The sequence below is a fragment of the Lotus japonicus genome, chromosome 2 (genome assembly GCF_012489685.1).
Source record: "Lotus japonicus ecotype B-129 chromosome 2, LjGifu_v1.2".
Taxonomy (NCBI): domain Eukaryota; kingdom Viridiplantae; phylum Streptophyta; class Magnoliopsida; order Fabales; family Fabaceae; genus Lotus; species Lotus japonicus.
In genome coordinates this window covers 62,522,420-62,549,250 of record NC_080042.1, presented here as the reverse complement: position 1 = coordinate 62,549,250, position 26,831 = coordinate 62,522,420, and the positions used below count along the sequence as shown (strand labels likewise).

The following is a 26,831-nucleotide window of genomic DNA, read 5'->3' as shown; positions in this document are numbered from 1 at the left end:
ACATTTCTTAACATGAGTACAATATTTAAGCCTGTAAAAAGTTGACAAAAAATTCAGCTTCTTCGGTAAACCCTCCAAAATTCTTTATAAAATCCCACAAGCATAGCCAACAAGTCTTAACGTCTGCAATATTAGAAAAGGTCCTCATTTAAAATTGAAAGCAACGACATGCGAATGGGATCTTTTTAAACCGCACGACATCTAAAACAAATAGAAATCAATTTAGTTGGATGTTCCTTTAATTTACTTTTGGAAATTTTATGTAGCTAGAAGAGCCTCATTTGAAAGTCATTTCTTAGTCATTGCCTGATGTAAGAACTTGTGTGTACATTGTTTCTTCTTAATGAAGTTTGTGTTTTTTTAAAAGGCTAACAACACTTCTTTTAAACATTATATTCAACATTTTCTTATTAATTCATTAAAATTTAAGTAGGATTTATTAAAAATATAAAATTTACAAAAAAATTAACCAACTAATGAAATCGTGTTGAAGAAGTTAAATATTGTTTTTTCCACACCTCATATTAGGTGGAAAAAAGTGGAGTCCCAATAATAAAAAAGAGACAAATTATATAAAAAATAAGGTAAAAATGAGTGAAGGTATGATTTTTTTTTGATAAGAAGGTATGAATCTTTATTACTCTAAGGATGTTTTTTTAATGTCATTAATGTCATTAATGTCATTACTCTAAAAATGTTATGAGTGCTGTTCTTTACAAAAATTATTTATGTAAGAAATGGTGACTTGCATAAATAATGACCCGATCGAACTTTGTTCTAATACGTGGAGGCTATCTAGACACGCTCCTTTGATACGTGGATGCTATCAAGACACGCTCCTCTCTCTATGTCTTTCTACACCACTTTCGTCTTAATAATTTTCTTTTTAAATAGGAAAGACTTTCTTAATATTCTAGTGCAAAGGGAAAGTTCCATTTTGTCATTAATGTTATGTGTTGCCGTCAATTTGTGACTTTTCTCTTAGTAAATGTTTTCTAAGTACTAATCAGTTGATCAAATGGTCATATATATTATTGGTAAGTAGGCTGAAAAATTTATTGTTGTGGCTAACCAATGAGTTAATTATAGAAAATAATTGTACTGCATTGTACTCTTTATCAGTTAATCACACGAGCATTTCCTTGATATGGATGTTGATGAATATTGATAATGTTCACGGGTAGAGGCATAGAGCTATTATCAAATGCACCGAAGACAATGGTTTTTTTTATAAGCAATAGTTAAGAATTATATTAAAATAAAGTACGGTAGACAATAATAATTTACTTATGATTATTTTACTTAATTAAAAGTCATTTACAAAGTATTAAAGTTTTACGAATTAAAGTTGCAACACAATGCAAAAATTGCAAAACTGAATTCCTGATAAAATATTATTTCAATAGTATTAAAGTTTTACGAATTATCCGTGTAAATTTTGTATATACAATCATTTAATTAAATTTCACCACTTTGGAACTAATTTTACTTTTTTACTTCTAATTTTATATTTTAAAAAATTTCAATTAAATAAACGTTAAATACACACCTGAGAATTGAATTAAATTTTTTCATTAATTTTTTTTAAAAAATGCATTAGAATGACATCCCCATCATATCATGATATTCCTTGAGGATAAAATTTGTGAGAATCATTTCCTAAAACTTATAATAAACGCCTCTATACAATCGTGCATGTATTGTTATACTTATTTTTGCATTTTATCGTCGGCAAGTTAAAAGATTTTTCTAACCTCTTACCAAAAAAAGGTTTTTCTAACCCGCACAACACTGCATGGAATAAAAATAGAATTGAAGTTCAAGTTTTTCTAACCCACACAACACTGCATAGAATAAAAATATAAGTAATTAAAAAAAATTATTGAAAAGAATTTATACTATATTATATATTAACCAACTGGTGATTAATATTTGGTTGATAGGATACATATATAATTCATCTTAACTAATTAAGGTGTGTAAGATTTGTGTATTGTGTATGAAAAACATATTTGGAGAGCTAATTTTATTATGATGTGAATTTTTCTAGCTATAGAACAAAAAATTTCATTACATTTAAATTAAGAATGTAATTGACATACTAATTTTTGTATAAATTTTATTTTAATTTCCTTGTACAATGAAATAATTTATTAGTCCTTTTAAGTAAATGAAAATGAAAATATAATAGAAAAATGGTAATATTGTAAGTATAAAAGTTTTGTTTATACTAGAGCAAAGAAAGAAAAGGAAGGAAGTGAGTATAAAAAGTTAAATATAGAAATGGTAAATGTTGTACTCCTAAAATGGAGAGATAAATAATAATTAAATCTTTTCAATATAAAAAATTTAAATGAATAAATTATTTTAAAAAATTACTTTATATTTTTATCATAGGTTAGAATAATGGATATATTATTTAACACACTAAGTTTTTTGACATGTTAATGGTTAGGATCTAATTTATAACCACTAACACAGTAAAAAGTTTTACACACACATTCTATTACATTTTTCTATTTTTTCAATTTAATTGTTTTAAATTTAAATTGAAATGTAATTATAACACAATAGATTGAGAAATTTTAATTGGACGACTAAGTTGATCATTGATGCATAGTTATTAAACCCTTATTATTATATGAATTTTAATAAAGAACATTTTAAATTCTGTAAACCTACTTTTTATTTGATAAGATTCAAATAAAACTTGCACAACAATAATAATAATAAGAGTTTAATGGTTGTGCACTGTCAGTGTAAAGTGTTTTTACATAGACGTTCAATCATTGGATGCCACGTATTCAAAAACATTAATGTTTCATTTTATTATAATTAAATTTAAAGTTTATTTTCTGATTTGACAACCCATCATTGGATGCATATGTAAAAAATATTTATACTGACGGTGTATTTTCATTAAATTCTAATAATAATAACATAAGTATTAAGAGCATCTCAAATCAAATGCTAGTTATTAAGTATTATTCGTGTGGGTCTGTACTGTCATATATGTTTAAGCAACTCTTAAGTAATTTTTTCATATTTTACTCTAACCACAACTTCTTAACTTTGAGTTCTTAGCACTATTCATTTTGTCCAACCACACCACATTATTTATACTTTTTATTTTCATAAAGCAATAAAATAGAACTCAGAAAGTAATAAAGCAATTCGATGAGAGAAAAAAATTATGCTAAGAACTCATAAAGCAAAGTTGTTCATATAAGAACTAATTCTTATTTTTAAGAATTAAGAATTTCATGTTAACCATATCTCCAATGCTTAAGAACGTGATTTTTAGAACATCTCCAATACAAAGTTCTTAGTTCTTATTTCTGAGCTAAGAATTGAGAACTGAGTTCTTAACCCTTGGAGGGAGCTGGCGTGGAGTTCTTAGTTCTTAAAAATAAGAACTAGTTCTTAAAAACTAGTTCTTAGAGCATCTCCAATGCATAGTTCTTAATTCTTATTTCTGAGCTAAGAACTAATAATTGAGTTCTTAACCATTGAATGAGGCTGAAATGAAATTTTTAGTTCTTAAAAATAAGAACTAGCTAGTTTTACTTTTTGAGTTCTTAACATAAAAAATTAATTTTTTTCTCTCTCGTTCATCAAATGATTGAATTTAAGTATTGAATTAGCATTTAAATTGAAATCAAAATTATATGAAAATAAAAAAAATATTACTACTATAATGATATTGTGAGAGACCAAATGAATAGTCCTTAGAACTATGAACTAAGAACTCATAGTTGGAGCAAAATCTGCAAAAAGTTGCTTAAACACATGTGGCAGCATGAGTCCACACGAATAGTGCTAAGAACTAAGAACCTAGCATTGAAGATGCTCTTATATAAGGAATTTTACTTTTTGAGTTCTTAGCATAAGCAATTAATTTTCTTTCTCTCATTAATCAAATAATTTAATTTAAGTATCGGTTTTGCATTTAAATTTAAATTTAAATTATATGAAAATAAAAAATATTACTAATATAATGGTATTGTGAGACCAGATGAATAAAGTTGAGAACTAATAACTCATAGTTTGAGCAAAATCTACAAAGAGTTTGGCAGTGCGAAACCACATGAATATTGTTAAGATTTAAGAACCTAGCATTTGAGATGCTCTTAGCTCTTAGCTTAAGAACTCACCTCTAATAACTAGCATTGGAGAGAGCATCTCCAATGCTAGTTCTTATTTCTTAGTTCTTAGCACTATTCATGTGGGCCCGTATTGTCACATGTGTTTAAGAAACTCTCAATCAATTTTGATCCAACCATCAGTTCTTATTTCTTACCACTATTTATTTGGTCCCACCAACCACATTATTTATACTTTTTATTTTCATAATGTAATAAAACAAAACTCATAAAGTAATAGAGTGATTTATATGAGAGAGAAATAATTAATATTTTAAGCTAAGAACTCAAAAAACAAACTCCTTATATAAGAACTGAGTTCTTATTTTTAAGAACTAAGAAGTTCATGTCAGCACCTCCAATGGTAAAGTTCTTAGTTCTTAACTCCAAAATAAGAAGTAAGAACCTTACATTGGAGATGCTCTAACTAGGAGTGTATATGTATAAAAAAAAGTAGGAGTATATGAGATGATAAGAAATTACAAGTGACCCCTACCATTTTAGAGTGATGTAATTTTACACCACTTTTTTTAACCTGGTATAACAGGTCAACACATCTTTTTTAAACAAATTTAATATATAAAAAAATTTTAATGATATTTTTTTAAAAAAAATAATAATTTATTGACCTGCTATAGCCGGTCAAAGTAAGTGATGTAGTGGTGCATAATAGGAGAACCCAAAATTACAATTTACAACTAGCTGGCCCATATTTTTCAAAATAAAAAATAAAAACGTTTTTCAAATATTAATGCGCGTGAGAGGAAACGCACTGGTCCATGTCGTTATGTGTTTGAACGCAATAGTAATAACCACCACGCGCTCAACACATGCTCTTTCCACGCACAGACAGGTAGATATATATCCTCTCTCCTCTCTTCATTTCTCCAACACCAATCATTCATTCATTCATGTCCCTTCTTCATTTCCTCTAATCTTCTTCATCTTCTTCTCTCTTCTCCTCTTCAATCATTCATCATCTCTGTAACAACAACAACAATTATTAAAAGCGTTATGGGTCTCTTGCTTTCTAGAAATTTGGCCTTTAAATTCTTCTACCCTTTGTTTTTCTCTAATAAGAAAGTTACCAAGGATTTGTTCCCTAAGCAGTTGGAGAATGTTATTAGCTTGGTTTCTCCACGTACTGGCAGGCATTTGCAGCGTTATGACAAAGGCTGTCGTCTTGTTGTAGGGTGCGTTTCTTTTTCTCCTTTGTGATTTTCCTGTTCTGGGGTTTCTTATTTCATGTTAATTGAAGTTGGAATTTTAATGTCTGGAATTGATGATGATGGAAAAGTTTTGAACTTTACAAGGTTTTCTCAATTGGGTTTTCTCTAAATGGGTTAAAAGGGTTTCCTTTTGATTCTATCATGGAATCATTGGAAGGATTTTTTATTTTTTATTTTTTATTTTTTATTTTTTTTGTGGTTTGGATATTTTGTGGGTTTGATTATTAATCTAACTTGGTTATTGTGATTTTGGAAATGAACAGATGCATTCCCTACAGATACAAGAGAAATGAAACACAGGACAAGGAAATAGAGGTTCTTGTGATTAGTGCTCAAAAGGGTCATGGAATGCAGTTCCCAAAGGTATTGTTTCCTCTCCACAACTTGTGACTGTTATGGCAATTGATGTTGAATTTTGGTACAATTTCACTTTTTTTTTGTCATGTTCCTGATTTTTTTTTCTTTTTTCAGGGTGGTTGGGAATCTGATGAATCCATGGAGCAGGCTGCTTTAAGGGAAACCATTGAGGAAGCTGGGGTTGTTGGCAGTGTTGAAGTGAGTATCTAGAACCACTTTTTTAAGATTTAATTCCTTTCCAAAATTGATTAGTCCTTTGAATGAATTCTTACCTTGTGTACTTTGGTTGCTTTCTCTTGCAGAGTAAATTGGGTAAATGGTATTACAAAAGCAAACGCCAACCCACAGTACATGAGGGATACATGTTCCCTTTGCTTGTTAGCAAGGAGTTGGATAACTGGCCTGAGATGAACACAAGAAGAAGAAAATGGGTAAGTTAACTACATAGCCTCTATTCAGTGTATTCACCAGTCAATTCAACTTCCCAATTGCAAATTTCTTAATTAACATATTTGTTTGGTGTCCTAAAGTTTCATTGATTTGCATCATGCAGATTACTGTGGCTGAAGCAAAAGAAATATGCCCATATGCTTGGATGAAAGAAGCTTTAGATGAGTTGGTTAATAGACAAAGTACTAAAGTTCAGCCAAAAAAGATGGAGTTTTAATTAAGTAGAGGTTGTTAATTGTAGGGTGTTCCTTTGCTTTTGGAATCTACAAAGTGGTAGTACAGAAGCATTCACAAGATACTAGGACAGAGAAATTGAGATCAAAGTGGTGAACTTGGAAACTACTGCGGCTCATGGTTTTGGTGCTTAGTGCATGTTTCGATACCCGGTAGAAAACCATGACGAGCCAAAATTGTGGCATAGAAGCAACTTCCCACCATGATTTTCATTAATCCATCTTAAGATTGCGAATTTGTAAAATGTAGTTGAGATGTAGCGATAGAGTTCAACTGGAGATGTACAAAGTCAAATCAATTCAATTCATTCGTTTATTCATTTGATTCTTTAACAGTCTATTATGGAAGGTTTTGCCATTTAAGATCATTTATACATGGTTGCTCTAAATTCATTCTACTAATATATTACAGAAAAGGTATACACCTGTTTCTGAGCATGTTATGTTAGATGTTGATGTAAAGAATTTTAACAGTGATGTGTACATATTAAATTCTTTAAGAGTTTGATAACAATAGTCTAAATATGTTTTGCATAAATGTTTTATGTTGATTTGGGTAACATATTTATTTTTACAATGTTGTAACAATGAACTTAAAACAATGCAATATTTAAAAAACTCAATACCCTTAAAATGTAATGAAGTTTGAAAATTAGTTATAAGAAAAACGATTTAATCCTGTTCAAATTTAAATAGACATTATGAACCTATTTTCCATCCCCAATTGATCCTTATGTCACACCACTCATGGCCCCATCGAGTCCTTCTTTCATGTGAAACTAGTCCTTCTTGGCCTCATCTTCTCCTAGTTGCAGGGGTTGTCCCCCATTACTGATTACTGAGACATTGAGCTCTTTCAGTTTCACCACTCTATCAGTTACTCTGTTTTGTTTTTAACTCTTTTTAGATTTCCAGATGTTGTAATGTAATAAAATTTAATATTTACAGTACATACTATTTAATAAATGAATGGCAATTGAAACTACAGAAATGAAAAGCACACATTCTCAAACATATAGGGACAAAAAAATGTAATTAAAGCTTTGCTAAAATGAATTTACTCTACTCACTCTACCCTTCACATTAGCCCAACTACCCAAGTGGTCCATAGGGAGTGGCATACGAGGACTTGGACAATTCTGAAGGACCACTACTGTCTACTTGCATCACATCATTAATTAAAAGAGTCGGTTTGATGATTTTTTTGTCTATTATTTTCTTCCATAGTTTGAAGTTTTGTGTGTTTGTTAATTTATGTAAGTTAAGTTATTATCTTCTTCTATAAATTAACTGAAGGTTACACAATCTGCTTTCAACAACATGCTTAGTATGTAATGCTATCAGCCTATCACCTAGGTATATTTCTTTTTTTACTTCTCTGATTCTAAATTAAAACAACTAAATGTGCCTTACAAAGAACTACTAAATCTTATGTAATAATATGAATCATCCTTAAACATAAAAGAGAACTACTATGTGTACCAAGTAGATTTCTCTTCGCACTACCCATTTTGGGTGAAATTCTCATATTACTCCTAGCCTAAAGCTATTCATGCCACCTCTTAACATTTCAATACTATCCCCTTTTCTATTTTCCCAAAATTATCTCTATCATACTTTTCCACCATCCCTCTTCCCAACTCCACAATCTTTTGTTAGAAGTCTCACATTGACTAGAGATAGAGCATAGATAAGTTTTATAAGGATAGTGCAAACCTAAACTTTTGAGCTAGTTTTTGGATTGAGTTAGGCCTACCTAATTCTAATATCTTTCAACTCATTCACCATATTCTTCCCCCACAATCTCCCTTGTTCTCCTCACCTCTTTCCATCCTCCTCCTTATCTTCCTCATAACTGGAGATTGAGAAGAGTTCGGGACATTTTCTCCTCATTCTCCTCGCTAGTTCTGGGTTTTATCTCGTTAGGTACGAGTTTTCATCTTCCCGCAAATCAGAAATATGAAACATAAAGGCTTACCACGGTGTCTACTCTAGTTCACTGTACACGCTTCCGTAATCTAATTTGCAAAAAACATTATCAAGGGGTTCTCATCCTCTTCCTCACAGAGAAATATTCCCCAAGGTCGGGGTCCCAAACGGGGAAATCCTCCTCACACAAAAAACTTCATCTTCAGGTGGAAATTGCAATCCCTAATAGAGGTTGTCATAAATAGTTTTGCTCTTACTCTTAAGATCCGCGAAAGGGAATAAGGATATTGTTAGTGCCACAAATTAATTTCTAAATGTTTTTATCATGTTGTTTTTTTAAGCTTACTATAAATTATGTAGAACCAACTTGAGAGAGTTTCCATAATCTTTACCTCCCAACTTGAGGGGTACGGTGTTAGAGTTAATAAATAATGTAATTAGTTAGTGGGTAGTTAGAAGCTACTAGTTTAGTTAATTAATTTCTATGAGGGAAAATTAGTTATTTAACAGAGCTTTAGATTAATACTACCTACCCGTTTGGATGATTAATTAGAACTTATTTAGTGCATTTTAAAGATAAACTCGTACCCAAACTGGTGTTATCAATAGAATTGACCTTTTCTCTAACTAGAGACTTTTATAATTAAGTGTGTTTGGATTTCCATTAAATTTATCACCTACAAAACTTCACTTCACCTTTTATGTGTTAAAATCTGTAAAATCCCGGCTTTGATAATGGTCAAATTTTACAGCCACACGCAGCTCCACTGTTTTCATTGTCTTTTTACTAGAAGCCGCTTTTATCCAAGAAAAGACAAAAACAAGAGCACTTTATTGTGCACAATTTTGATACCATCAGACTGTGAATTATATATGTTAAGTGTGTATGTTGCAGTTCAGACGAAAGAGTGAAGACAACGATTGAGTAGATATAGAAGATATCTAATTTTTAATTTTTCTTTAATACTTTCAATCCATATAAAATGCATTTCGTTTTAATTTTTATCTAACATATTTCTAATTTATTAAAGGATAGCTATCAACTAAAGTAAACTATTTCCTCCTTGAAAGCTTCAGCTATAAAAGTTATCATTCTGATCAAAACAAGGGGCGCATGCTCATTGCTTAATTAGGTGTTATAATTCTTTATAAAAATGATTCAGTGAACTAATTGAACTACTTATATGATATAATGTAAATTAGTATTCATTTAAAATAATAAGTTAAAATAAAAGTTTAATTTCTATGCACTGATGGTGTAAATTTTTTTTACATGATCAACCAATTGGATTGCAAGGATGTGAGAAAATTTCTCTTTTTATTTAATTTCATTAATTGACGTGACACATCTTTGAAATCTGATTGGTTGACGGTCGGTGCAGTATTCTTTTTCTCTTAAAATAATACTGGCCCAACATTGGTTTTAGTAGAGTAATGTTATGAAATATAATTATAAAATTTTAAAATTGATTATGTTCAAAGGAGAAACAACTTTTTGTTGTAACAAGTGAATAAATTCTCCACTCATAAAATCAATTTTATTAGTACATTCAAACATTATTTCAACTAGATAGAATTAATTACGCATGCCAGTGTTTGGTGCCTCTTGTGGAAGGCAAAAGTCCCTCAAAGAATCCGATTTTTCTTTTGGCGTATCGGGAAAGGAGAGCTACCCACTAATGAGAAGCATCACCAGTGTCATTTGGTGTTGAATGCGGCTTGCCCAAGGTGTGATGCAGATCAGGAAGATATGGACCACATTTTTCGAGGATACCCATATTCTTGCACTGTTTGGTCCTAGTTTGGATCTATCTTGCCTCCCCTTGCGAATCACATTGCTTTTGTTGATTGGTTTCATATCCTGTTACGGAATTAAAACAATGTTTCAGGCATTGTTGTGCTATGGTGGACGTGGCGGTGGAGAAACCACAAAGTCTTTGGTGAGCACCATTGGACACTCAATCAAGTCATGCAGAGTGTTCCGAGGGACATCAATTTATGGTAGAGGGCGTTGCTGCATCAACCTCAACTATCAACCTTTAGCACAAATTTGGGTCCAATGATTTCATATGCTGCTGTGCGAATTGCCACCGATGGCAGCTGTAATATGTTGCTGAATCGAATGGGGTGCGCGACAGTTCTTTGAGATGTTGCGACTGATTGGGTATCTGGTATTTTCCGTAGCGCTGGACCAGGCAGTGCATTTCTAGCAGAAATTACAACAGTGGAGATGGGGCTTCAACATGCTTTGAATCTCAATATTAAGTGTGTACTGTGCTCATTAGACAGACTACAAGTGGTTACTGTGATACAAACAAATGAGGATGTTAGTTTGTATTGGGCCCGTGATGTTGCCGATCGTATTAGGAGCATGATGGTGAGATTTTAGAGTATTCAGTTCACTCATGTGCAATGTGAAAAGAATAATACCGTGGACTGTTTAGCTCGTGAGGCAGGGAGATGTGACATCCTAGTCCAAGTTTGGAGGAGATCTCCTTCCTTTGCTTATGCATCTTGCATTTAGATGTTAGTTAGTTTAATATCTTTATGTACTGTTTATTAGCAATTTAAACCACAATTCGGTTGAATCTTTTAAACCTTAAATCAGTTCTAGACTAGTTGAGTTTTCGGCGGATTTTTGAAACATTTATGGAAACACACATTAAAATTAAAAGTAACAAACATTATTGCTCTTTTCAAAAAAAAAAACATTATTGCATGATTTTGATTGGATAGCCAAAAAAGTTGATGTAGATGTGGTCTGTATTTATCTCCAACTCTGTGGGTCGCCGGGGTTTCAAGCCAAATGATGTTGCAATAAAAATTTCAAATTATCAATCATGCTTGGTAAAGTACCTATCAAATGATGTGGGAAAACATCAATTATGCTAAACTTTCATATCATGAAGCGTGGTAGAGGGAGTTCACAGTTTTGTGAGAGTTTACTAGTACCAAATATCAAGAAAAAAGTACTAGCATCTAGAAGAACAATTTGTGTATATGTGGTTTAGTTTAGAGACGACTTGGAGTGGGTCAATGGCTCAGTGGATATCGATGAGATTTGGGATATGAATGGAATAAGCGGCCGCATATATACGTGCAAGGAAGTTAGATAGAGTCAACTGGTGCTTATAAATTATACATGAGATTAGGTGAATAAGAAACGCAATCATTTGCTCTTTTTTTTTTTAAATATCAATTATTTTGAGAGTTTACTTTTGTTTTACTTAATAATTTACAAAATCACAATATATTGGAAAAGATACATATTTTGCATATCAGCATATGTGTTGATGACTATTATGATTGTTGGAGAGTATGTGATATTTTAAAAGTTCTAAGTCTCACATTACTTATGCCTTGAACTTTCTATGAGTTTATATACCAAACCCTAATATGAGATGGGTCAATCCTCCAATTTGCCCCCTGCGTACATGGGTTGGGCTTGCTTTTTGCTGAAATTTTCTTCTTATCTGAAAAATCTTTATTTTCGCATGTGCACCGTTCATTCCCTTCAAAATTCAAATGTCAGTTTACCTTCATATTAACGGATTTTATGCTTATAAATAGAGGCCGAATTTTAATATTATTCAATATTATTTGGTTTCTCACCAGTTCTATTACCCGACCACGCCGGAGGAAGCTGTTTAATCCTGGGGAGGTATTCTGGATATTCTGGGATAAAACCTTCAAGGATAGCGAATTGATTTTCGCGACTCTACTTATTTTGTTGCAGGTTCTGTTACTGTCTCAAGGTTGTTGTTCAGGGTCAAATATCCAACAATGATTATGAATAAATTAATGACATAAATAGTAGAAATTTGTGGTTACAACATTTATGCTTTTGTTTTTATATAAGTTTGTAAAGAGAGAAAAAGGTGACGACGTCTTCGGTGGGTCAGTTAAAAACTGACTCACCATGCTACACTTCAAATTTTAGAGTGTGATGACAGGGATACCCTTAATTTATTTACTCTTTAGACAATAATAGATCTCCTTCCCCGACCTTGTTATCTTCCAGATAGATTCTGCCACCGGCGAACACCATTCCCCTCTTCCAGATCTCCCTTGCTTCCAGATTGTACCATCAAAGTACAATTTCAGTGAACAAAAGAAGAAGAAAGTCAGTTTTTTTTTGTTACACTGCGTTAAACGACAACCACCAGAAACCACCACGCGCAGCGCGGCGCTCTGCCCCTGCAAGCCACATCGTCCCAGATCCAACCCGCCATACCCCGGAAACCACCGCGCGCAGCGCCGCACTCCAACCCCTACAAGTCACAGCATCCCAAACGCAACGACATCTTCCTCTCCGCCGGCGCCGACAGCCAATTTAAAAGCTTCAGACCTGTACAATACATATCTAGGGTTTTCTTCCCCAAAGCACTCCGAAAACTTCTCGAAACGATGGTGATGAGAGGACGGTGGCGAAGGTGATGCGGTTGCGGCGATGGGTTATCTTCAGAGCGGCGTCATCTGATGGGTTAATGTTCAAAGTCTGATTGTTGTTTATAAAACTCAAGCGGGGATCCGGGAGAATCGGGTCGGGTTGTGCGAAGGAGATGAGGGACTGCTAGGAGGATCTTGTGGTGGCGGTTTTGCAGGAGGATTTTGTGGAGAGGAGGTGTTTGATGAAATGCCAAGAAAAAGAAAGGGCTTTTTGGGTTTTGAATTTGGGATGGGAAGGAGGGTTGGGATAAAGGTGAGACTTTTCGTTTCTTTGAAGATGGAGTGTGGCGGTTGTCTTGCTTACCGGCGGTGGTGGTGGTGAAGATGAAGCAGCCAAGGTGGATTAGGAGGATGAGGTGATAGAGGAACTTGTTGAAGATGGGTAATAGTGGGGGTAAATGAGTAATGGGTATTTTTGTAAACTAACATTTTAATCCAACACAATCTCAGCTGTTCAATTTTAAAATTAATATATCCAACGGCTACTATAAAACTGCACGGTGGTTCAGTTTTTAACTGACCCACCGAAGCCAACACCGAAAAAGGTGGAGAGAGTTAGAGAAGAGAAAGGGGAAACAATTTTGTTTGGTGGGGAGAGAGAGGGGAAGGTTGAATGCGGATCCCACCACCTTTCTAGTGTCACCAAAAATCATAAGAGAGGGGAAGAGAAAACTTTACTTTTTCCTTAATTGACATTTATTGATGCTCACAAATTCCCACAAAATACTGATTTTAGTTGCTAGAAATATTTCAACACAAAAATCTATATATATATATTAAAGCATTAACTTTCCAAGATGTCATTACCTAAAACCTCAGCTTCATAATATTTTGTAATATTTTATTCCTCTAACTTTGAATCACAGCTTGCCACGCGTCCTATTTATATTATTATATTTAAATTTATTCATTCACTCTCATTTACTCGGCCCCCTCAACTATTCATTCCTTCTCTCTCCCACTCCCATTTAATTCGAATCCTCTCTATTCAAAATCACATTCAACCCTTCCCCATATGCAATATTTATTAATTCATTTTCTAACTAACCCCAATTTCTTTCCTCTCTCTCCTGTCTTTCATCTGATTTCTTATTTTTCAATTTCCCTATATCTCCTCACTTCAATTTAATGAGATTTCAAATAAACAAATATGTTTTCTATAAATTTGCAAATACCTCGGTTTTAAACTTGACTTTCAAAATAAAATTTTTTTTTTTTTATCTTGACCAAGGTATCCCCACAGGCGACAGCCGTGAGATTAATCCCTGCCCTACGGTCAGCGCACTAAGCGATAAAGGGCTGACCAATGACTTTTCTCTATTCTCAAGAGTTCTGATTTGTTGTTTCACATATATAATAATCCCCTTCCCGAATTTTTTAATAATATAATTTTTTTTAAAAGATCTATATGATATATATATGGTCGAATTTCAAATTTTCTTTTCAAAGTTTTTTTATCCACTTAAAATATCTGATCTCTTCCCCAATTTAAATTTAAATATGAGTTCAAGCAAGCTTATGGATCCAAATTTCAAAAAAAAAAAAAGCTGATGGATCCAACCGTTTTTTTTTTTCATCAATTTCAAATTTATTCCTTTCCAAGTTTTTTAATGATATGAAATTTAATTGATTCTCAACTGATCATTCAATTTTCCAATTTCCCTGTATCTCTCCAAGCGTTATTATTTCCAATTTCGGGTTTTCCACCCACTGTCTCTCCCCCTTTCCAATACTGCTCATTAATCCCCACTTTCTCTCCCCTTTTCATTTAACGTTAATTCATCATCCCAATAACGTGCCTGAGATATTCACATCTTTATGTCATTTTGGTCGTCTCACTTTTTTTGCAGGAGTGAAGAACGTGGAAGTGGACTTGAGCAATCAGGTTGTTAGGATTCTCGGTTCAACACCGGTGAAGACCATGGCTGAGAGAGTTAGGTACATTTTTGTTCTTCATTTTCAGTCTTTAGAAAGAGATGCAAACCATCTTGATTTTATTCTTTACTACTCTCTTTTGATGTTTCTATGAAAAGATTTATATTTTATAGATTGCAGGATTACTAGGCCTTGCAAGAGGTGTTCTAACTATGAATGACAACAGGTAAAGTATTATAGTGTTCATATTCCTCACTTTGAAGAATTTCCCGTATCTATTTCCATTCCTGCGTGATTAGCATTTTTAATACCATCCCAACGTTTATAAAATTTGGAGTTCATCGATGAATTAGACCAGAAATATAAGCAAATTCTTTTCTAGCACTACGAAAGCGCAATGAAAATTAAGTGCTTATAAAAAAAAAGTGCTACACCTGAATTTGGTTTGTTTACTGTTTTCCTCAACAGCCACGGAATATAAGTTGATGAATGAAAACCAAATAACTTCAAATTCTGCTGTGAAATCTAACTCATCCGATCATAATATATAAGTTCAGATTCTGTTACTGTAGTCATTGCAAAAAATGGTTGCCCAAATCCATTAACGTATTACAGTCTAATGAAGTGCTGACAATTATAAAACTGTTCCGGGAACCCTGACCGGGGACGGACAGGGGACCTAGGACAGGGCTGGCCCCACTGAAAGTCCCAGGTAAGGGGTCGTTTGGGGGAGGCCCAGAGCCCCCCACTCCTGTCCCCACCACCAAGGGTGAGGACAAGGAACCCGGGGCCCACTACATAGGGGTTGACCTAGGCCAACTACCCTAAGAGTAGGTTGGCTGGTGCAGATCCGTAGGGGCCCCCAAACCGTTGGATCACTGTTCCTCTGCAGGGGATCCAACGGTGATCCGTGCCCCAGGTACGAGCCATGCATGACGTTGCATGGCTCCAACCCTAATCCTGCCTCTCCTATATAAAGGGAACACTTCATCTATCTAAAGGTAACGTATTCTCTCCAAACTCACCATTCTTACAACTTCCCTCACTGACTTTAGCATCGGAGTGTCTTGCAGGAGCCCCTCCCGGGACCTTGCCTTCTTGGAGTCCTTCAACACGTCCAGATCCCCTCTCTCCTACCCCTTGTCAACGGGTAGCTTGATCTCTCCCAGATCAATTGACGCCGTCTGTGGGGATCTGGTAAAACTCTTCCCCAACACCGCGTGCCGTCGCCTCAAGTCACCAACTAGCAAGCTATGGTAGAGACACGTCAAACTTCGCGCCGTCCTGTACTGTTCCGGGAACCCTGACCGGGGACGGACAGGGGACCTAGGACAGGGCTGGCCCCACTGAAAGTCCTAGGTAAGGGGCCGTTTGGGGGAGGCCTTGAGCCCCCCACTCCTGTCCCCACCACCAAGGGTGAGGACAAGGAACCCGGGGCCCACTACATAGGGGTTGACCTAGGCCAACTACCCTAGGAGTAGGTTGGCTGGTGCAGATCCGTAGGGGCCCCCAAACCGTTGGATCACTGTTCCTCTGCAGGGGATCCAACGGTGATCCGTGCCCCAGGTACGAGCCATGCATGACGTTGCATGGTCATGCATGGCTCCAACCCTAATCCTGCCTCTCCTATATAAAGGGAACACTTCATCTATCTAAAGGTAACGTATTCTCTCCAAACTCACCATTCTTACAACTTCCCTCACTGACTTTAGCATCGGAGTGTCTTGCAGGAGCCCCTCCCGGGACCTTGCCTTCTTGGAGTCCTTCAACACGTCCAGATCCCCTCTCTCCTACCCCTTTTTCAACGGGTAGCTTGATCTCTCCCAGATCAATTGGCGCCGTCTGTGGGGATCTGGTAAAACTCTTCCTCAACACCGCGTGCCGTCGCCTCAAGTCACCAACTAGCAAGCTATGGTAGAGACACGTCAAACTTCGCGCTGTCATGTACCAACTCCTGAGGGCCATGTGGAGACTGTAAACGAAACTACGGACTGCAGAACCCCTCCTCCTCCTCCACAACATCCTCCTCCCCCGACTCCTCAACCACAGCCCCCTCGCTCGTCGGAACCCGCGGCCATTACCCCACATGCAGCCCATGAGGCACTCTGCCACTTGGAAGCTCGTATCCGGGCAATGGAAGAGGACAATGGGGCGGGGCGAGAGCAGGCCCATAGTATGAGGATTCGAGACGCTCAAGAGGAGATTCACATGCTCCGAGCACGCCTGCGACAACTTGAAGAGCAGGAAACTCAATCGCGCCCCCTGCCCGCGTATTCCCAGGAAGAGGAGACGAACGGGGGCCCGATCTCACCCCCTTACTACCAGGAAGCACGCCGCCGGGCACCCGTGGCCGAGCGGGTGGCCAGCCATACACCGCGGAGACGCTACTCCCCCCGCCGGAGCCCATCCAGGCGCAGGAGCCCATCCCCGACTCGGGATAGGACGTACAACCGCCCCAGGTCCAACAACGCGCTTGTCACCTATCCAGCGCCGATCGGAGGTCCTCTATCCCCGGAGATCATGGCGTTTCCTTTCCCTCAGGGGTGGGCACGGCCCAAAGTGAAGCTCTACGAGGGAGACTCCGACCCGCAGGAACACGTGAGCTTCTTCGTGGGCGCGATGCAGTACGCTGGGGCCAGCGACCCTTTATACTGCCGATGCTTCCCCATGAGCCTTGGAAAAGGACCCATGAACTGGTTCCAGAATTTACCGAGCAACTCGCTGCACGACTGGAACGGGGTCATGACCTGCTTTTTAGCCCAGTACTCCTCGGTGCGCAGCATACCGAAGACCGCACAGACTCTGGCTTTGGTTAAGCAAAAAGAGAAGGAATCTCTGAAAGCATTTCTCAATCGGTTCAACAAAGAGGCCGGCGATATCACCGGTCTCCTCCCCGACACTAGGTTGGTCCTGGCTACCGCAGCCCTTGCACCAGGACCGTTCCTGACCTCGCTGGACGGCAAGCCAGCCAACACTCTAGAGGAATTTCTAGCTCGAGCAGAGAAATTCATAAATATGGAGGATGCCGCGACCCTAAGAGCCGCGAGTCAGACGCTCGCGATCAAAGGACCACAGAAGATGAAGGAACATAAGGACCAGCCTTCGACCCGGGAGTCCCGACGGAAGGGTCAGGATGAACGGAAGTCGAAACGGAAGAAGTATGATAGTTATACCCCGCTGAACTCCTCCCTCTCACGCATCCTGAGGGAGAAAGCCTCCACCGACCTCAGAGACCGCCCACCCCCACTCCTGACGAGAGGGGACAAGCTGGATTCCAAGAGATTCTGCGAGTTCCACGACAGCCCGGGCCACAACACTGACGAGTGCCTGAACCTCAAGGACAAGGTGGAGGAACTGATCAGGGCAGGAAGACTGTCCAAGTATGTAGCTGTGTCGACGGGGGCCCTCCCGCGCCCGCGCTCGCCACCCCCAAGGCGGACACCGACCCCTCCAAGACACCGAGACCGGACCCCTCCCAAACGCCGATCGGCAGAACGTCGAGACAGAACTCCCCCGCGTCGCCAAAGCCCCGAGCGTCGCCGGAGCCCCGAACGTCGCGGACGAAGCCGCGAACGGAGAAGAAGCCCCGACCGCCACGGCCGGGATGAAGTCAGAAGACAACATGGAAGCAATATAGTCGACGTCGGTTCAATAGCAGGAGGGTGGGCCGCAGGCGGGCCCACCAACAACAGCCGGAAGAGGAGTACCCGCGTCATCATGTCCGCGGCTGGACGGCCCCGACCAGGGTCCCTCCACCCCCCAAGGCAGAAGGTGGCTATAACCTTCACGGAGGACGATTACGGCGAGGACACCGGCGAAGAAGATGACTCCATCGTCATTGAAGCCCTGATCGGCAACGGTAAGATCTGAAGGACACTCATCGATACAGGTAGTTCTGCTGACATTATGTTTTATGATGCTTACAAGAGCTTAGGACTATCTGTGAAGGATCTGCTCCCCTACGACCATGATTTGGTCGGGTTCACAGGGGACAGAGTCCTACCCTTAGGGTATTTTGATACTTGCCTTTCCTTGGGAGATCACAGAATTTGCAGGACTATAAAGGCTCGCTTTCTGGTGGTGGAGTGTCCAACAGCGTACAACGCCATTCTTGGCCGTCCAAGCCTCAACACCTTCAGGGCTATCATATCCACCCACCACCTAATGCTTAAGTACCCCTGGGCAGGAAGGGCGGTACCAGTACGCGGCAACCTAGAAATGGCAAGGAGCTGCTACAACTCCAGCTGCAGACTGGCCAGGGAGGAAAGGAAGAGAAAGAAGTCCAAAGCGCACGACCAGCACGGCAACTGTCACGTTCAGCACACCAATCTCATGACCGACCTCGACCCCCGCGTGGACCCGTCTAGAGACGATCAGCGCCTCAAACCCGACGGGGAGTCCCACCCCATCCAGGTCGGTCCCCTTCCAGAGAACACCACCAACCTAGCTAGGGGTCTTCCCAGAGACCTCTCCAAACGGTTGGAAAAATTACTACTTTCCAATGGGAAGCTGTTTGCCTGGTCATCGGCAGATATGCCTGGCATCGACCCCGCGTTCTGCAGCCACAGACTTTCAGTCGACCGGAAGTTCAAACCAGTCGCTTAGAAGAAAAGGCAAATGAGCACCGAGAAGCAGCAGGTTATCCAGCAACAGACTACAGAATCGCTTCAGGCCGGGATCATTCGGGAGGTCAAGTACACAACCTGGCTCTCCAATGTGGTCTTGGTCAAGAAGGCAAACGGGAAGTGGCGCATGTGCGTCGACTACACTGACCTCAACAAGGCTTGCCCCAAGGACCCGTTTCCCCTACCGAGCATTGATGCGCTGGTCGACAACTCATCGGGATACGAATACCTCTCTCTTATGGATGCCTATTCAGGCTACAACCAGATTCCCATGCATAGGGACGATGAAGAGAAAACTGCCTTCATCACCGACCGGGGCACCTACTGTTACACGATGCTGCCCTTCGGCCTCAAGAACGCGGTGGCAACCTACCAAAGGATGATGACCCGAATCTTCGGGGACCTAATGGGAAAATCAGTCGAAGTCTACATCGATGATAACATAGTCAAAACCCCAAAGGGAGGAGACCACGCAGCGGACCTCGCAGTCGTTTTCGAGCAGTTAAAGAAGCACAACATGCGCCTCAACCCTGACAAGTGTACTTTTGGCGTTCGAAGCGGGAAGTTTCTGGGATACATGCTCACCAACCGCGGCATTGAGTTGAACCTTGACAAATGTCAGGCGATCATGAATATGAAGAGCCAACGCACAGTCAAGGAAGTCCAACAGCTGGCTGGTCGCATGGCCGCGATTGGCCGCTTTCTGCCAAAGGCTGCTCTCCGGGCCCTGCCTCTTTACACCCTCCTGAAAAAGGGAGCAACTTTTGAGTGGTCGGCGGAGGCCGACGCTGCTTTCACCCAGCTGAAAGAGACCCTCTCCTCCCCCCTATTCTGACTAGCCCAAAACCAGGGGAGACGCTATACCTATACCTGGCCGTGCGGGAGAAAGCAGTGAGCTCTGTCCTAATCAGAGAAGAGGAAGGAAAGCAGCTACCGGTCTATTTTGTCAGTCGTTCGTTGAAGGGTGCGGAGCTCAGATATAAGATGCTGGAAAAAGTGGCGCTGACCCTGCTGACCACGGCGCGACGACTAAGGAGGTACTTTCAAGCTCATCGCATCGTGGTGCGAACCGATCAACCGGTCCGACAGATCCTTCATAAGCCCGACCTAGCCGGTGGGATGGTTAGCTGGTCTATCGAGCTCTCCGAACATGACATCCGCTACGAGCCCAGGAGAGCCATTAAAGCACAAGTCCTAGCGGATTTCTTGGTCGAACTCACCAATGAGGAAGAACCCCCTGCCGAGACCATAACAGCGCAACGGCCGAATACAAAACTCTTTGGGTGGATTACCCCTTACTTCCTTCCGTATGGCGGCCACCAAGAGATTTTTGAAGGCCAAATCAACCTCCGACAAGGCCTCGGCCTCGAAACAAAAAGAACTGATCTTCACGTCGTAGTGCTTGGCGTTCCAGGTCAGCGGGAACCGTGCGCGACTGTCGCCGTTCGGGGCGTTCTCGAACCACCAATAAGGGGGCGGAGTGGTAGGCGCCACCCGGAAAAATTGGTCCTTAAAGTCCCGGTAGGACTCGGCGAACGGGTGGAAGATTTGGAGATCCTTACCCGACCTCAAGGTCACTATCCCGTGCCCACCATGTCCTTGAGTGTGGGCCACCTCGAATAAATGAAAAAAAAGCGGAATCGACGGCTTCTGGCCGAACAAGACGCAAGCGACCTCGTAAGCACGCACGAAACCCCAAGCGTCGGGATGAAGCTGCGACGGCGCGACCCCCATATGGCGGAGGACATCACACTGAAAATCCGTGAGCGGCATCCTCACCCTCACCTTCTTCATGGTGTAGATATGCATGTACACCCCGAACGGCGGGGTGTGGGGTAGCCGCTCCTTCTTGCCCGGCGAATACACCATGTGACCGGGGCCGATCTGGGTCTGCGACATAAAACGCTGGCTCCAGAAGTAATCTTCATTCTCGTGGGCGTACTCCGACGGGAGATCGAGAATGGTACGACACCACTTGTCATACACGGCCTCGTCCCCCTTCAGATGAGGGTATTTCTCCCGATCGATCTTCTTATTCTTGGGGGCCCCTGACCGGGGCCTAGAGGTTAAAGCCCCGCCCGGGGCCTCACCTACAGTCTTGCCCTTCTTCTTCTGGGTAGGCTTCCCCATAACGACACCTGCACAAGGGAAAACGCCGGATCAACACCTGGGTCGTTTGTATCGGCTCAAAGAAGGACCCACCCGGAATCCATCTTTGCCCTAGGCAGGATAGCGCGATCGTGCGGCGGCACAGACCCCATAGAGAGTCTCCACCGCCGCAAGAGGGGGCCACGGGGGGAGGGGAAGCTCCCAACTCCCCCAAGAGTGAGCCACCCTTTCTATTAGAAAAAGAAAAAGTAAAAGTCTTAAGAAAGAAAAACTTAGTAAGGCGAGAACTTACAAGAAAAAACTGGAAAAGCTACCGAGCGACCACCGTGCGAAAGGAAACACCACCGTGAAACATCGGTGCTTGACGGAAGGAAAGTGAGAGGGCTTGGAGAATTCAGAGATGCAAAAGTGCAAATGAATCCCCCTCCCCTCTTTTTTATAGAAGATGAGGAGGGAGACGTGACGTTTCGACAGCCCTAGTTTCCCTAATCATGACGCTTGGGGAAACCAAGGGGCATCGAAAGGAGGCAGTGACGACGAAGCGACACACGCCTCCAAAGGCACGTGGGAGAGGACTCGCGAAGCGACGCGACCCACCCGGAAACGACACGTACCATCCCAAGAGTCAGGTGCATTAAATATAGTGGGCCCAAAGCCTCACATTGTTCCATCCTCCCACGTCTTTTTGACTTCTCAGATTCAAACCATTCAACAACTCACTCGGCACTAAACCCGGTCGTCCTAACACCAAGCCCTACCCGGTCGGTCGAATCTGTATATACGACCTAAGGGGGGCACGCATTGACCACCGACCTCTGCATTTAATGCCCCTCTCATTTCCCAAGAGAAACGCATGGGAAAACGCTAAGGGGCGTTACCTCCCACGAACGTTTCGCTTATAAATAGTAACCACCCCCTAGCAGGCTTCACATTCACCCCTAAGACAAAATGACCTCCACGGAGGCTTACCTGAAGGCACTCAGGGCCGAGGCTCTAGATTGCAACCTATACTACTCCTACCAAACGCAGGTCACCACCCCCGGTAGGATCAGATCCCTGGTCAGCGGACTTCTGACAGAGGATCTTGACCCCCAACTGAAGGCGGGTTTGCTAACCTTCTTGGAGCTAACGGAGGAGATGTGGGAGTTACACCGACGCCGCCTGGAGGTTAGCATGCTAATTTGGGGCCTCGAGGTTTCCGCCGCGGAACACAAGGGTGAAGAGACGGGCACGATGGGCGAGATCGAAGCCGAGCTGGCCCCCCTTCTGGCCACAAGAGAGGGTCTCGACAGAGACTTAGGGGCCGTTCACCTCCGCTACAACGCCATGCGAGTAACCCCCCCTTTCTAGGAGTACTAAATGTAATGGCCAAACGGCCCCCACCATTAATGAATAAAATTTTAAATGTTTGACCTCTACGTAACGACCCCGAGAACCTCCCTGACACCACCAGCCCAGGACACGATTAGCCCACGCTCCGCTGGAACAGCCGACCAGGGCTAGGGGGCTACTGTTCCGGGAACCCTGACCGGGGACGGACAGGGGACCTAGGACAGGGCTGGCCCCACTGAAAGTCCCAGGTAAGGGGCCGTTTGTGGGAGGCCTAGAGCCCCCCACTCCTGTCCCCACCACCAAGGGTGAGGACAAGGAACCCGGGGCCCACTACATAGGGGTTGACCTAGGCCAACTACCCTAGGAGTAGGTTGGCTGGTGCAGATCCGTAGGGGCCCCCAAACCGTTGGATCACTGTTCCTCTGCATGGGATCCAACGGTGATCCGTGCCCCAGGTACGAGCCATGCATGACGTTGCATGGCTCCAACCCTAATCCTGCCTCTCCTATATAAAGGGAACACTTCATCTATCTTAAGGTAACGTATTCTCTCCAAACTCACCATTCTTACAACTTCCCTCACTGACTTTAGCATCAGAGTGTCTTGCAGGAGCCCCTCCCGGGACCTTGCCTTCTTGGAGTCCTTCAACACGTCCAGATCCCCTCTCTCCTACCCCTTGTCAACGGGTAGCTTGATCTCTCCCAGATCAAAAACTTAGTCATTTTTGGTAGTGCTAATCAGGGATCGTTCATGTACAATGGAATGGTACCACAAGACATGCATCAAGATAAATTAAATTTTAACATATACCCTCATTTTCCAAACCGTCATTTAGCAGGGCAATAGATTTGATTAAATAAGTATTAATAGTTCCCTCCATATAATTTTGTTCAAAAATCATAATAGCATGAATGCATACCTTGATCTCCAACTACTGTAGAGAACTTGCAAATATAATCTATACAGATAATAGCTTGATGTGATTTTGCCATCAATTCAACATAAGATTCTTCCTTCCCTTAATTTTTTCAAGCTATTGTCCAACTTATTTGGCTATATTTTCTACTATGTTGCAAGTTCGACGGCCAGTGTATATTTGGTGATAAAATAGTGGGATAGATTTCCATTGTTGATAGATTTTGGATGTTTTGTCATAATTTGTCTTTGGTTCTTCAGGGGTTGAAGATGAGGTCCCTCATTGCAAGACTCACAAGGTGGTTGTTAAGAAGAGGTTAATTTTTAGTTCCCATATTCCCTTATTTTTATGTGGTAAATAATTTTTTTGTTTACCTGATGAAGTTTGACCTTATTCTTAGCAATTACAAATAAAAAGATGCCCCTCTTGCCTTATGTGATAAAATTCACAATGAAAATATAAAAAGAACTCAATTTATTTACTCAAAGTGTGAAGAATAGTTGTGGCACCATTAAGTGATTGTAATGTAGCACCAAGATAAAAAGAAACTCCCTAATTTATTTATTGTATTTTCTCTCTTGATATTTTTTATGTTTTTTATTTAGGGTTTGTATGATCTAATCTATTTGAAGGAGGAGTTGGAGAAGAAAATGAACTACTACACCTGCATGACAGAGAGATTCTCAGTTGGATTTTTAGTTTTTATTGCATTGATCAGTTGGGTTTCTGTGTTTTAGAAGCATTGCATAGAGGGTAGTTCAAGAGGGCTCACAAAGTTGGCTGGTCATTCACAATTTAATAGAATCCAAAGTGATATGCTCTGCTTATATGAAGTTTTTGTTTATGGTTATTTCAAGAAAAAAAGCTTTGGTCGTTTTCTTCCCTGACTCTTCTGCGTTCTATTCTTCACAATCTGCCATGGAACCACTCTTCAGCATTGGAATCCTTGCTTTGGTCCAACACATCTGTATTTAAGCTCTTCTGGCTTAAATATAGGTTTGAGGTGGATATAAAACATCTTCTTGAGCAGATTGTTACAGCTACCTAATGTCCTTTCTTAGCCATTAATTTTATTTCTCATTATGTTGATTTGAGATTGTCCAATTTTGACGAGGTTCGTTTGACTTTTTTTGTTTGCAGTGTTGTCATGGTAAGGTTTAGGGGAATTGCTTGATGAATCTATTGGATGGTATGAAATTAGCTCTCGCATATTAGTTGATGAATCGATTTTCTTTATGATTAGGGGAAATGCTTGATGAATCTATTGTTTTTTTATGCAGAAGATTTCCATGTTTCTTTGAGAATATCACTTAAGCGGGATTGAAACGCATCTACTGCTATAGTGCTATACAGTGTTATTATAACTATTTTTATCATGGGTTTGTTAGTGAACCTTTAGCCCCCACCCATTCCTATTTTTCTTTTGGTGGTAGAGTGAATTTATATTGGTCTGCCGAATTCTTAAGTGTTCTAAGTCTTATAAAAGTTATGTTCATTTGACATTTAATTAATTTATTTCCACTTTTGATTTTGTCAGTAGAGTTTCAGCTAAGGATTGATGGCTAAGGGTGGGTCTGTATAATGCATCTAACTGCTCATCTCAAGGAACTGGAATTTTTTTTAATAAGATTACTATTTTAGTGAGGATGTCCATAGCCCATTGTAAACGAAGAAAAGGCACATTTTGGTCTGTAGAACTCACTGTTCAATGACGAGTAGAAATATTTTTTTTCAATGGTTTTTTTAAAGTCTTCATCTTATTATGATTGAAATTTTTTTCAAATTTTTTATTTTGTTTATAAGTAATGAATTGACAGATATAATCAACACAATAGTAAATTTCGCGGTGCTACAATCATGGTTTTCATCTTAAACTTCGTCGTGCAATAAAGGTGGTTTTCATCTTATTAAGTATAATTTTTTTGTACCTTCCATGTGCTTAAATGATGTTTTTACCAATTTGATTTAATTTTTATTTGAAATCTTTATATTTGTTAAATGAGTATATTTGTACAAAAACTATAATTGAGTTTCACAATTTATATTTTTAAAATATCTTCATTTTTATGATTGTTTTCATTCTTAATATCTCAACTTTTTCATAATCAAAATATTGATTGATGTCTAAATTATAATATCAATCTTCGAAGTGCAGCGCACGGGGAAAAACGCTAGTTACTTTTTATATCTCCTTGTCCTCGTTCTTGTTCTTTTCTTTCTAACATACGATCAACCTACCAAATTTATTATATTTTATTATCTATTTTTCTCGACTCATTTCTCTCTTCTCTTTTTTCTATTTCACTCTTTTTTTTATCAACCAAAACAAAGTGTTAGTGTGGCTAATTAAAATTTAACTATTAGGCATTATGATTATTCATATTTTAAAATGTATACCGCAAGATAAAACGCTCATTAGGGGATCTCACTAAGAAGGGTTATCTATCACATAAAATTTTACTAGACGAAGGAGGATTCAAGCCCAAGAGCTAAAAAGTTGAACTCAAAGCTTATACTTTGTTGTGTCAACCCAAATTGACATCTAGCTATTATTATTATTAGTTTAATACTATGGCAAATATTGAAATCGACATAATATAAATTCATAAGAGATAAAATATTACTCTCTCAAAATTCCCCACTAATGCTAATTAAGAGAGAGGAAATACTCTTGCAATGAAGAAAGAGATTTGTGGGCTAAAAAGAGTTTGAACTTAAGAGTTATATAGTGTAGTGAGTACCTAAAATCCAATGAGTGAATTTTTCTTAAATTTAGTGGATTCGAAACAAAACATCCATAACATGCAAATAATTTTAAATATTGTAAGGGCTCCGCAATAGCATTTTAGGCTTTTATACGCATGCACATTTAATTTCTCACGAGTTCTCTATAAAGATGACCAAAGTCTTTCATAGAAGGTGACATAAATCTTCACACTCACATAAGTATCTAAGGAGAGACGGGAAGGAGTCACACCCCCACCCCAAGAGTTGTTAATTTCACCGCCGATTATATGCTTTTATATATAAATTTTTTAATTCTTAGTCTGCCAAAAAGATTATTTAGATATTCAGTGTCCCCCAAATATTTTTGTAGATTCTTAATCTAACCCCTCACTTGTCACAATATTTCACTATTTTCAAAAAGAGATTAATTTATATGCACTAACAGTGTAAAAAGTTTT

The 26,831-nt window shown here is 39.7% G+C and overlaps 1 protein-coding gene and 1 long non-coding RNA gene across 5 annotated transcripts; both read left to right on the top strand.

The window, feature by feature from the left end:
• The first annotated feature begins 4,988 nt into the window (after positions 1 to 4,988).
• On the top strand, positions 4,989 to 6,731 carry LOC130738747 (nudix hydrolase 18, mitochondrial-like). Its single transcript, XM_057590884.1, has 5 exons — positions 4,989 to 5,335; positions 5,635 to 5,734; positions 5,843 to 5,926; positions 6,031 to 6,159; positions 6,282 to 6,731. The coding sequence occupies exons 1-5, from the start codon at positions 5,157 to 5,159 to the stop codon at positions 6,393 to 6,395; spliced, it is 606 nt and encodes a 201-aa protein (XP_057446867.1). The 5' UTR covers positions 4,989 to 5,156; the 3' UTR covers positions 6,396 to 6,731.
• A 7,537-nt stretch (positions 6,732 to 14,268) lies between these two features.
• LOC130738746 (uncharacterized) lies at positions 14,269 to 25,381 on the top strand. Of its 4 annotated transcripts, none has more exons than XR_009019568.1 (6): positions 14,269 to 14,727; positions 14,838 to 14,890; positions 23,907 to 23,961; positions 24,252 to 24,695; positions 24,787 to 24,835; positions 24,927 to 25,381. It is a non-coding gene; the product is annotated as an uncharacterized LOC130738746 (long non-coding RNA). The 4 variants fall into 4 exon arrangements; XR_009019566.1 differs by having other exon boundaries at positions 14,276 to 14,727; positions 24,252 to 24,649; XR_009019567.1 differs by having other exon boundaries at positions 14,270 to 14,727; positions 23,907 to 23,944; positions 24,252 to 24,835.
• Positions 25,382 to 26,831: the final 1,450 nt, after the last annotated feature.